Raw genomic sequence first — 12,894 nt, 5'->3', positions numbered from 1 at the left:
CTGTTGTATCTTTCTATACAACTTCTTGATATTGCTATACATGTTGTGGTGTCTGACTGGCTTTAGAGATAGTTTAGGTCTTCATGTTTAAATTTATTCAGTTCTTGACATACTGATATTTTATTTTTATTTCGTCAAGAAGCTTCCAAATAAAGCACTGGTTGAAATACTTGATTTTCCTGAAGGAATGAAAAACAGTGCTATTTTTATATTGATTCTTACCAGGATATTTTATACTTTCATTATTAAAATCTTAGTCACACTAAATTCGTCTTCCCAGATGGATTCACATAGAATGCGACAGATCTCCAGGTAGTGAATTGGAGTCTCAGTTGAAAGACTACATCTGCACTCTTTGTAAACAAGGAGAAGGGGATCAGACTCAGTCGTGTGATGTAATGGACGCTTCTGAACTCATTCCTGAACCTGACGGTGTAACAGGTAGGATGCATCACCAGTTCTCTTTGTACATAGTCTTTATATTTCCAGAATACTAATATCAAATAAAAATATCTGCAGCTGTCTGCAGCTTCAGTATCCTGTATTAGAGAAATCAGCAGATAAGCCCCTTCATGGCAGCTCTCAGCCTTCCAAGTCCAGCTTCCCAACCTGTAGTTGCAGGTTTTCTAGGTTTTTCAGATCTGGTACAGTTAGGTTCATAAACATACTCCTTTGATAACTGTCTTGGGGAATCGTATCTACCATGCACATTCCTGGTAAGTATTCATGGAGACATCTTTTTTCCCTCCTGCTGTTTGTCGGGCTTGTATTGCCCGTTCTCCTCACTATCTCCAGATAGGACACAGGAGTGGAAGCTAGACTATGTTCAAGGGTCAGGTGTATTTAACTGAACAGCTTTTAATCAGGTGTACTTTTCTTTTTTCAAAACAAAATGTGATTGGTCTTGTTTCTGAGTGCTCCTCGTCTAAATAGGCAGGTCAAGTGAAAGGTACCTTGGAAAAGTGTAGTTTTTCTGAAATGACTCAGTAACAGCAAGGAAGCACAGTCTGTAGATCTGAGTCCGGGGCGCATGGACCTAATGAAGTTTCAGCTGAACGCCTGTGTGTATTTCACACCACATGGATAGCACCTACACTCATGCAAGCTGAATTTCCTAAGAGAAATACAATTGTAGATACATTTGAAGACAAAGTGAAATCTAGCAGATCAAATGCACTGTCACTGCCACGTGCATTTCTGCTGTCTGGACAGCAATGCCTGTGTGTTGATCTTCTGTTAAAAGAAATCGATAGCTCAGTTGCTGTAGTTTTTTCTTGTATGTTAAAATTAAAGTTGTACATAAACAAGTCATTCTCTTTGATGTTAGCCAGTATATTTAAGTGTATACTTTAGGTGAACAGTAGAGAAACGCTGAAAAAAAGATCCTGGAGAAAGCGCAGTGACAGTAGGTAAATTTAAATAAATGAGTGGAAGAAGTTTGTCAGTGGACATGTACACCAAATAGAATGAGCGGCAGCTTAAACCTTTGAAGATCACTTCTGTTGTGACAGGTTAGTAGAAGCTATCGGACTCTCAGACAGTGTATTTAGACCATTTAGGAAAAATCTAATATCCAAAATTATACCGAATATACTCCCAATCTTCTGCTGGAATCACTTTTGAATAAATAGCATTTATTTGAAAGAGTAAAGTTTTGAGTAATACTTTTATTATTACTTCTAGCTAGGAGAAGCATTGATGAGCACGCTCTTTTCCCCAAGGAAGAATAGGGCTGTCATCTCGACTACTAGGAGTAATCTGCAGCTATTACATGCGTACAGTCATGCAGTGTTTTTTGCCCAAGAGAGCACTTTTGTACATTAAATTCAGATTTGGAGCCAATCTAAATGATCGTTTCCTCAAAGTTAAAATATCACTTTAAAGTTGGCAGAATCTGAGAGCAACTTTTTAGGTGCTAAAAGTGGCATCACGTAATAGTTCCTGGCTTTTTGAACTTTAAAGAGGCTTTCCTGAACAGAAAGCTATATTCATTTGCCTTTTTTTTTTTTGTGCTAACATCCATGGAGGATCAGTTCCTTTTGAGTTAATGCTTACTATATACTTTGATTTTCATGCTGCTACTTTGTCTAGTGCATTTTAATGAATTCCCTTAACTGAAAAAGCTTTTTAAATGGAAAAAAATGTGTACTTCCTGTTTCTGTGCCCTGTGACGATACTGTCAGCTGAAGCAGTACTCAGTACCGCCTTTTCCACGCAACTTTCTTTAACATGGGGGAACCACAGGTAAAGGTATGCTAGTTCTACAGAGTTCTGTTTTTCATGTTGTTGGAGCCGAACAGATGGGTCGAAAAATCAGCGTTCCAAATGCTGGTGGTAGTTGGAGCCTCGTCTCTGCATTAGAGACCTTTGTAGTATTTATATAAAAATTTGAAGCCTTCATGCTACAAGTTCTTTTGAATTTAGAAGTTTGAAATTTGATAAAAGGCCTTTTATATTACTTGGCTAATGTAGAGGAATCTGTGACTATGTGTAAATTACATTTCTACAAATAGGTTTATATAACTACTTGACACCCTCTTTTCACTATCTGAAAAGTATAAAACAGCTTTGGTGTTAATGAGAAAAGGGCTCTTAATCTTTAAGGAGTACTATATATTCTCCTTGACCTTCTCATTGACCTGATTTGCTGTAACTCCTATCACATAGTTAAATATCATTCTGTTTAACCAAAAGGTCAAGCAGTGATAGCAACTACTGATGCCAAAGTAATAGAATAAACCCCATGTCAAAACTGGTAACTTCTTTGCTTCTCCTTAAGCTTGTACAAATGAAATGGAAATTCAAAGTGGTGCAGAAGATGTGGCGTTTCAGGAACATACCATTATTGGTAACGGCCTGGGTCAAGAATCAGCTGTTGGATGTGTCGCAGATGGTAAGAAAGAGTTTTGCAGCCTGAGAAAATACAAATCCAGTGTTCGGAATCCTTTCCCACTCAGTAAGGATTTGTGGTGCTTCATAAATTTAATAGAAAAAATGGCTGAAAAGCAGTAGAAGGAGACAAATTGTGCAAGTTCCACTATCCGAACTCTCAAGCAATAGTATCATTTTTTTGTTGAAGAAGTATTTTATTGAAGGCAAAGATAGCTGTAAATTACATCTTCAGAATATTTGTGCAGCAGAAAATCCTTTTACTTGTTTGGTAGGACTGGCTTTATCCAAAAGCTGGAAATAGTTAGATACTTCTGTACATTGGAGGATTATAGTAAAAAATATATATATTTGTTGCTGTGTRGATTCAGTTATTTGTATTTTCTGTTCAAGTCTCTTGTTTGTAGCCACACATAACAAGATTGGATGAATTTCCCCTTTTGTATTATGGGGCACGCTTAATAACCAAGAACTTCCAGTTTATGTGCTCTTTGGTTGTAATTGTTCAAGTATGYGCTCAGTTAGGGTTTTCTCCTTTTCTCCCTTGCCCTCTGCCCCCTAGATAATCTGTTTATTAAAGCACATCCACACAGGATGTACTACGGTAGTTGATCATTAAGGTTCTGGGAATAAATATATCTTATCAATCACTCATCAAGTCCCAGCCAAAGAAACAAATGCAGATAGAATGTTTTTTGGCTCAAGTCCTCTAAATATTTTAGTCACTGATGTCAATGGCAAACTTGCAAGTGTGACCCACCCATCCCCAGGCCATGTTGAGGGATGGTTGCTCTAAGGGAAAGCAAGAAACCTGAATTTAAAGCCAAAAGAAAAAAAAATCTTGCAGTTTAGCTATGAGCACCATGTTGTACACCATGGTGTGTGATATAGGGCCATGATTTAAAATTTTGTCAGTGAAGATACGTTCACAATAAAATGCTAGACTRTGAACTKTAGTGGCTAATGTGTTTGTGTAGCAGCATGAATTTAAGAAGAGTGCAAGCGTAATAGAAAATAGGTGGCCTATAATGGAGTCAGGGACCATCAAATGAAGATACTAGAAGCCACTTCAAAGGAGAAGATAGGATGTTGGGCTTCATGGAATGGGCCCAATTCACTGGAACTCCTTGACGAAGAAAGTTATGGATTAAATAATTCTGATTTGGTTCAAGGGGAGGCTGGGCTTATATTTGTGAAAGAAATCAATGGGGCATGATAAGCCACAAACTATTTTCAACTCAGCTGATTTCCTAAAGTCTGGAAGAGCACTGGGAAGGAAATGTTTATTRTATATACTTGTCCTGTTCTTCTTCTTAGTTGTCTGCTTTTGGCAGCTATTGGGACAACTGCTTAAACTACATAAATTTATGCTAGCATAAATCTCCAGTATGTAGAAATGAAAAAGGAGAGGCTACTTTGAGCTGCCTACATGGAAATGTAGGTTCAGATTCCTCAAATCATTATTTCAGGCCCACTGAATGCTCTTTATAAGCAAAGTTCCCTGCTTTGCAGTTGTATACTGTAATTTTCATTCATCTGTCAACTTGACTCCCAGCAATACAGCTGAGGGAACTTTGCCTAGTATATACATTTGGGAGTATCTTTTGTACAGTGGAATCATTGTTACTAGCGGAGGACCTCCCCCTGATATCCTAATGTAATCTTCTTTCGCCTGAGCGTGTTTTTATGGAAAACATGTGAAGGGGAGTGTTTGAGTTTGTCCCTGAAAATGTCCTATTCTCTTATGAGGTACTCTGCTGTGTTTCGGGGGGGGGGGGGAAGAGTGATCAAATAGTTGTGATATATCTACTACAAATATAGGTTACTACAAACATGGGGTCAAAAATGGATATTTATAAAGTATATTTTAGGCTGTGCATAAAATTTTTAAGCAAGTGATGTATATTTGATGCACTTGATGCGTATCAGCTGTACTTGGTGATCAGTACCACTCTGTAAGCTGTTCATTTTTACATTGAGCCTTTAATGTGATTGTACTTAGTTACAGGCATATCACTAGAAGAAAAGACCACAGAACTGGAAACAGAAGCCTCTGATGAAGTTAATTCAGCTGAAATGGAAATGTCTCCTAAAAAGACACCAGCATTGGATGACAGTCAGACTGAGAAAATGATGGAAGGTGTTCAAGCTGTAATACAGCAGGAGTCAGACGAACAAGTGCAAGAGACACAGCCATCACAAGATAGTGTTGAGGTGTCAGAAGTATCCACAGTAGACTCTCGGTCTCTGTCTTCAGTACCTGAGACCGTAACTGTGATGCCAGAAATACAAGGGACTGAAAGTAAAGGGGAAACTTGTATCCATGTAGAACAACAACTGGAAATAATAGAAGTGCAAAAAGAGGTAGAAAAAGGAGAAACTCATGAAAACTCAGAAACACCAGCTCTTTTAGAAGTAAAAACTGCTTCTGCAAACAAAGGTTTGCAAAGCAGTTCACCAGTTGGAGACAAACCCATAAAATCACCAGCTGAGACTTACCCTTCACTTCCACCATCAGTTAATATAAACAAGACAAGTATGTCTTCCTCACCAGATGTTTCATTAGACTTGCATTCTGCACGTGATGTACAGCACAGTCAGCCTCCAGCGTTGACTTCCACTGCTGGAAGTGCTCTCACAACAACTTACATATCAGTCACTCCAAAAATTGGCATGGGGAAACCRGCCATCACCAAAAGAAAGTTTTCTCCTGGAAGACCCCGATCAAGACAGGTGAGCCTGCAGAATATTTCATTATATACATTTATGAAGTTAGTTCAAACCTCAGTTTAATACAATAAGTTGACCTGTTTTGGAGACTATAATATGTTTATTCTCCCAAGTGAGTGTATAGTTTATTTCTTTAAGGAGATAATTTCATGTTAAATAATTGAAGGTCATACATAATAAAGGTTCTCTAGTGAGAATTACAGTCTCTTTTGGATTGTACTTAGAGCAAAATAAATAGGAAGATTCATTATATTTTTAATACGTGCTAGAATACATGTGCTAGAAATGCAAATGTACATAATGTGCTTTTTCTTTAATTCATCTCTTACTCTTTTTCATATATATATATATATATATTTTGGCTAATACCTTTAACGTGTGTTAACATTTCTTAAATTGGCTTCATAGATGAACCTGCAACAACTCTGTTACCATCATGCTGCCGGATTTTTTCTCAACGCAAGTTTTTAAATGAAGGCAAATAGAGTGATGGTTTTGTTATATGAGCAAATACTAAGCAAAAACTGTCTGGTACAAATTGTTGTGATTTGACGAGGATTAGATTTGATAATTGAAAATTAATCATCATGTCTATAGACTTCTGCAACATCTTACTCTCTGTTCTAATTACATAGTTATGGGAATAAATGATTCATGGAACTTTATTTTGCATTTATTTTGTGTTTGCAAAATTCTACACAAGATGTATGTCAGTGTGACAAATTAAGCAGTGTTTCATTTCTGTTCTCTTCCCAGAATTTAATTTTAGGCTTTGGAACTTCTAGGATGATCATTTCACATTTTTCTGAACTTAGTGTTAAAGAAGTATTTTATATATTTTAGAATGTTTTCCATTTTCTCGTGTAAGCTAAAGGTTCAAAACTACAGTGGAAATTTGGTTTTCAAGAAGAACTGTGAAACAGTGTTCTGAAAGGGTTAAGAATATGTAATAAAAGCAACAAATTATTCAATATGGAAGTTTTTTAGAGCATCTCCAGTTATATTTTTTCTCATCTATAAGCATGGTGGAGCTTATAGAAATATACATGAAATAAAACTAGACCATAAACTATTGGGAAGAAAGTGTTCTCTTTCCTCTGCTCTGATGTTGTCTTACAGTAATCAAACATTATCACTTTTAATACTGTGTACTGTCTTAAGATGAAATGTATTTCCCTAGTTTAAAATCTACATCAGTTTGTCATGCAGATTTAAAAAGGGTGGGAAGGGGGTGGGGGGTGGGGGGGAGGGGGTTCCTAAATAGGCTAAAATGAATTCAGAGTGTCTGTTGGGGAAGATTTCTGTTTGGTGTTCCAGTAAAAGTCACATTTATTTTTCTGTGCTGTTTGCCCCTGCTACGCGTGGGCACCAGCATGATGATACCAGCAATGAAATCAGTTAATTGCTAGAGAGCCCAATGAGGCGAACATGGAGGCTGATTCCCAGCTGTAAATGCCTGCATCAGAAATGCATCTCTTAAAAAAATCAGCTAAAAAGTGTTGGTTTATATATTCTATGTACAATATGGTATAGACATTAACCTCTCAATATATGGTGCAAGTAAGGCAAATAAAACTGAGCTGAATTACTGTTCAGAATTCATGTCTAGCACAAACAAAATCCTAGCTGTGATGCTAAATTAACATAATCTGTTCATCAGCTTGCAAATTATATTTTAAAATAAAAAGGTACAAATGGCATCTTAGGGCAGTTAGTGTCTTAGCAGTGCCTACTGCAGAACTGAGTAAGTTACTTGACAAATTAACAAACTCTCTTCTAAAATTATGTTGGTCTGTGAAGGCACCCTTTGATCCCCTTGATTTTGTTAATCCTTTCCGTATGCTTTAAACACATACTAAGCTGGAACTTTTGTAAGGCTAATAGCAGTTTTCTGGTAAGAAAAGCAAATACATACTTTGTTTTAAGTCCCAGTATTCTTTCTTATTTTCCACTGATTATTCAGTTCTAGCACACATCAGCACTTTGTGGAAATCTGTGGAAAATTGTCTAGAGTAAGGACTGAACAAAAATGAAGAGCTGTGGATACTTGATTAGCAAAAAACAGACCTTGTTTTCCTAACCTTCTACTAGTAATCCAAACTCAGCATAACTAGTAGGTAGGGCTTTGGGCTTTGGGATCTTTTTCTGACTCTTAATTGATCAGTTTTTACTTTTGTTCATCTGATTTTCCATGTTGGAGATGAAAATGTAATCTCATGTCTATAGATAACATGTCTTTTGAGAAAAGAGGCTTGTCTATAATCGGTGTTTTCTAAAACAGCTTTATTATTACAATTTTGCTTCCACCGAGATTAGGAACTCTGTTTATTTTGCTGCACTTCGATTTTTCTAGGTGGTTGTGCAATAAGGTATATACTATATTTACATAAATATCTATATGCTTTAGACATTGACTAAATTATCTCCAGTGTTGTAAGTTTGCAGTGTTAACTTCCTACTTCGGGCCTTTGCTGAGGGACTGAAACCTTTAGAGTGATGATCTGTAGAGGGTAATAGATTTAGAAAAGTACAATTACAGGTAAACATTTTTCCTTTGAGCAATATGTAATCAAACAAATCCCTGATGGGTGAGGCATGTGTTTAAATGTTCTAACCTTGGATTACACCTAGAAATTGCTTTGGCTTTCTTTGCCACAAGCATTCAGGGTTTTTTTAAAAGAATTGTGTACTTTTTTCCAAATCAAGAGTTCTGGATAGGAACAGAAACCTCTCTAAAAATACTAGATGTAAAAGAACAACACCTTGCATTTTTATCTAATTGTGCTCAGTTTATGCCATCTTTAAAAGCACATTTCACATATAGTGATTTTTTTTTTTTTAATATTTGTGCCAGTTTTCAGGAGTAAAAAAGCTACATTTTCTGTTTTTTGATATGTGTTCCAGCAGCCGTGTATATGACTTTCTATCAGCCTGTTCTGTATGATTTTGGAAACTGATTCTCAAATTGGGAAGAGAAGGAAGAAACCCTATAGCTGTAACTGTTTTTTTTTTCTGTAATCTTCATTCTGATACTCCCCTCAGCCTCCCTTCTGTATTCACCATATACTTATGTGCCTTGGGGTTTGGTTGGGTTTCCTGTTATGAGAGAATTCTTTTGGACAGGTACTTAAGCAGTTTTTCACTAAATCTAAAAGCAAAGAATTAAGTCCTTGTGTTTCTTTGTGTCATACTCTACAGATACTTCAGAGCGGATATTAGCTCTCAATTCTGGCTCAGGGAGAGACTCYGGCTTGGCAGGTTCTGGTGGCTGAGGAACGCGTTGCCTTCTGCTGTCCATCTTCTTTGCCTCGCTAGCGAGGCCCCTTTGTTGCAGCAGGTTCACAAACGTAACCTCAAACATTTCAGCCTAACAAAGTGTCTCAGTACTTGTCTGTYTAATGATGAGACATGTGCCAAGGTCTTCTCAGAAGACTGTTCCCACAGTTTCACCTTCTCTGAAGAACTCGCAGTAGCTTTCAGTTCGGGGAGGAAGTTGGGTCAAGAGACCTGAAAAGAAACAGCTAAGCACAGTTTCCCGTGCAGCTTCTTAAGGGGTAATTGCTTCCACCTCCTGCTTTCAGAATAGGAACCAAGCTGCACTGGAGGAGCTGAATCTACTGGGAAGAAGGTAAACACAGGCTAGGCAAGGTCACGTTGACCCATAGGAAGTCAAAATTGGAGAAAACGATCCTGGAGGAAAAAAAAATGGTTCTGTGAGGTTCTGGGAGTGTGATAGATAATGCATGAGTGTGGATGGCATCTTGGTTTAGAACAGACCAGGTCTTGTGTGATTCTTCTTTGTGCGTCTGTATACATCACCAAAAAGGAATTTTGCCTTCTCAAAAGCGGGTTAATTTTATGAGTTCATGGTCAGTCTCTTTCTATTTAAAGAAAAGCACATAATGCCGATTTGTTAGGACCTAGGTTACAAGATACTGAATGTTATCTTGCATCTAGATCAGTTCTCAGCTACACGTATTAGAGAACGATAGAATAAGAAAGAAAAACTACATAAAATAGGGTTGGAATTTTTTTTTTTTTTTTTTTTTTGGATGAAGTTGTGGCTCCCACACCTGGCCAGCCTAACATTGGATCCACAGCTGCTTCCTCTGTTGCACAAAGGAACTGTCACTGCAGGACCAGTCACTTATCCAGGACTGCACAGGTTTAAAATAGATATTTTGATGAGAGTAATATTACYCTCTGGACTCCAAGGACAAGCCAACATTAGCCAGTTTCTGCAGGAAGCAATATTCTCCGCTTTCTCCTAGGAGATTCAAATGTTTTAATTTATAAGCTACCTTGTTGGAATGTCCTATTACTGTTACAAAAAAAAATCCAGTGCAATGGATTTGTGGAACTTCATATGGAGAAAAATAGTAGAAAAATTGTCTGGATCCTGAAACATTTTTTCTCAGCTTTAGAAGACCCACAGATTTGGCCTTCATTGGACACAGGAGAATCTATGTAAAATTTAATAGTTTGTGATTTGCATTTGTTTTCATTAAAATTAATTTATTGTGCTATGCGGCAGGATAAATGATTGTCTCTTTCTTCAAAATCTAATAATAGAGTCGCTACTAAAATATGTTTGATTATTCAGTTTCAGTATTGGATACAAAGTTATTCATAATCCTACTCCAGAATGAAACAAATTGTTTTTTACATGTATCCTGACTGTAGCTGCTTGTAGATCAGAGATACTTGCTAGTAGCTGCCAGCATAATAAAGCTGTTAAAGTGCTAACCTGAGAGTTGTACGTGTGCAGTCTCTTTGCCATGGGCTATACAGATTGTCCACCCCTGTCTATAAAGAATTTGCAAGTTTATACCAAAGGGATTTCTGCTTTGATCTTTTTCATTATTTTTTTTCCAAAGCAGTAGTGTTAAAAGAAGTTATCCCATAAGGTTGTTAATGATTATTCTGACATATATCTAGTTTGAAATAAATCTTCACAGGAAAAATGCGTATTTTTTTCTGTGGTTGAATGCTCTAAGGGGTATTGGGGATATCTTGGGGATGTATCTGAGTCAGAAATGTGAAATCATTAGTCTTTCGCAACAGCACTGAGTATTGGGAAGCAATGACAAAGCCAGTGGAGGTCATTACGGCGTATGCAGCTCTGTAAGACTAGTAGATAAACACTTTTTTGGGGGGGGAGTGATTTGTAGAAGCATATTGAATAGAAAATAGTAARCTTTTATTCTTTCTGTTTTACTGCAAAAATTACTTTAGTGTGTGTACTGTGATTCATTTTCATTGTGATGATACTGGTGAACCTTAGGATATGGCTCACTACGTATTTCTAGGTATTGTGAGAGCTTCTCTGTTGTGAAAATGCAGAACATGGTGATGGGTTCAGGTGCACGTCCTTTCTTGGATATTATGGCTTTTTCCCAGTCTTCGATTACATGGTACTCCCTAGTATGTTACTGTAGTGAGAGATGCTGCAAAAAAGGTCAAAAAGGTGCTGTTTCAAGGATGGGTTTGTGCTAGAATTGGTTTTTAGGGTTTTTGTGAGGGAGCTATATTTAGAACAGACTTGAGTTTTGTTCCTATCCCTGAAGTTATATTAAATATTAGAATGAAGATGCATGTTTGTGCGTTAGTGATGGCAGTGTATTTCATAAGGCCTTAGGCTGCCAGCACGGTGGCCGGGAGCTGAGTCCGATCTGACCCCTGAGGACACTGTGTTTCCTTTTGGTACCGTCTGGTTGCAGCTGTGGTGTTCAGCTCTGAGGGCTCGAGGAGATGCTGGAGAACTAGAGGTCCCTGTTCCTGTCACACGACCTGATTATGGCCACGGTTTTGATATAAATGAACTGAACAGAACTTTTTCTTCAGTGTTGTGTGGTAATCAGCATTAATTAAAAGCCAAAATATAATTACTACATCTCTCTGATGGAATTCATTTGTTCGTAGTATTGTGGAAGTGTGTGTTTTTAATTAAGTTTATCTGACCGAGAATTCAAACGTTTCTGATCTGCAATAAAACCTGGATTAAATTTCCATTTTAATTCTTACCAATATGGTTTGTGAATAATATACAATTTGTTCTGTTTTGAAAGACTGAATATTTCATATTCAAGTTTAATATTCTATTAGCTTGTTAATCTTTTGAATATACTTAATCACTAGAGAAGTGTATCTTCTTAAAGGGAAAAATAATTTCATAAGTTCCAAGTAAAAGTAGCTAGTTTCAGTTTTTGATTAATATTTGTAGTGTGTTTTGATGTCTTGGATTTTGACCCTTAGCTGGCATGTTCCCAAGTAAAGATCATTTCTGTGATGCACCGGTTTTGTTTGTGTTTCCGCATTGTGAATAAAGAACGATTACTTGCCACACGTAGTGGCCTTTTGGGAATCAGGGAAGCTACAAGGGACTTCAATAAAAGTTTTCACTTTTGCAGAAAACGTTTATTCTGCTCAAACCAAAAATCACTGTTTCATGTCCCTTGATATTAGAAGTCAGGCCAGCCCAGTAAAGCTGAATTTCATGTTACCACAGGTCTGCTGAGGACAGGGTTTACTGAGGAGATGGGGTTCAACAAGAAAGAGCCAATAGACGGCAGGACTAATCAAAAATGAGACTTCAGCCTTTTCCGTTTCCGTCAGGCAGCGATTGCTGGGGGGTCGGGCAGCGGGCTTGATCCAGCCGCCCGCCGGCTCGTGGAGCTCTGCCCTGGTCGCCCGGCGGAGAAGCAGCCCGCGCAGGCCTGAGTGCGGGTTCGCCAGCGGGGTGGCACCGAGAAGGGCCTTCGGGGTGTGCTGGGCCTCTGCTTCTGCGGAGGGYGGCTTGCCCGCTCTCCCCCGCTCGGTGTGGCGGTGCTCCCGGCGCGGTGCCGTGGCGGGGAACAGCTGCCCTCGCCGTGGCCGCGGCTGCGGGCGGGAGGCGTCTGCTTCCAGCCGCTCAGCGCTGCTCCCCTCCCAGAGGTTCTTGGTCCTTCCCGTCCGCTGTCTGAGCGAGGACAAGCTAATTCAAGTCAAGCAAAACGAACCGGGACAGCAAGTCTTACAGCTGAAGCTGTCAGTTCGAGCGTGCTCGGTTGAGCCCCAGCCGGGCTGGCGGTGGCTGGCCCTGCCCCTTCAGCCGGAGCCCTTAGCGGGGAGCGAAAGCGCCTGGCGGTCTGCAACCTTTCCTGGCCTTGAGGCAGGCTGTAGCTTGCATCTCTGGTTACCCCTTTGTGGGGACAAAGTTGTAAAGTTTTTTTATTATTATTACTATTATTATAATTTTAAGTGCTATATTATCTTTATTCCGTTTCCCCTGCAGGA

The 12,894-nt window shown here is 38.6% G+C and overlaps 1 protein-coding gene across 15 annotated transcripts in view; it reads left to right on the top strand.

Moving 5' to 3' along the window:
* The window catches only part of KMT2C (lysine methyltransferase 2C), a 205,097-nt gene that overhangs the window by 113,201 nt on the left and 79,002 nt on the right, over positions 1–12,894 (top strand). For all 15 annotated transcript variants that reach the window (XR_003257810.1, XM_026091593.1, XM_026091603.1 and 12 more), the window contains 3 exons: positions 281–441; positions 2,780–2,893; positions 4,892–5,622. Coding sequence is in view for 14 of the 15 variants with exons in the window: in XM_026091593.1 (XP_025947378.1) it covers positions 281–441; positions 2,780–2,893; positions 4,892–5,622 (1,006 nt within the window). In the remaining variant the exon portion in view is untranslated. The remainder of the gene's footprint in view (positions 1–280; positions 442–2,779; positions 2,894–4,891; positions 5,623–12,894) is intronic.

The sequence above is a fragment of the Apteryx rowi genome, unplaced genomic scaffold, assembly GCF_003343035.1.
Source record: "Apteryx rowi isolate R43461 unplaced genomic scaffold, aptRow1 scaffold_91, whole genome shotgun sequence".
NCBI lineage: Eukaryota > Metazoa > Chordata > Aves > Apterygiformes > Apterygidae > Apteryx > Apteryx rowi.
Note: the sequence above shows the minus strand (reverse complement) of the source record. Positions and strands in the feature narration are given on the sequence as shown.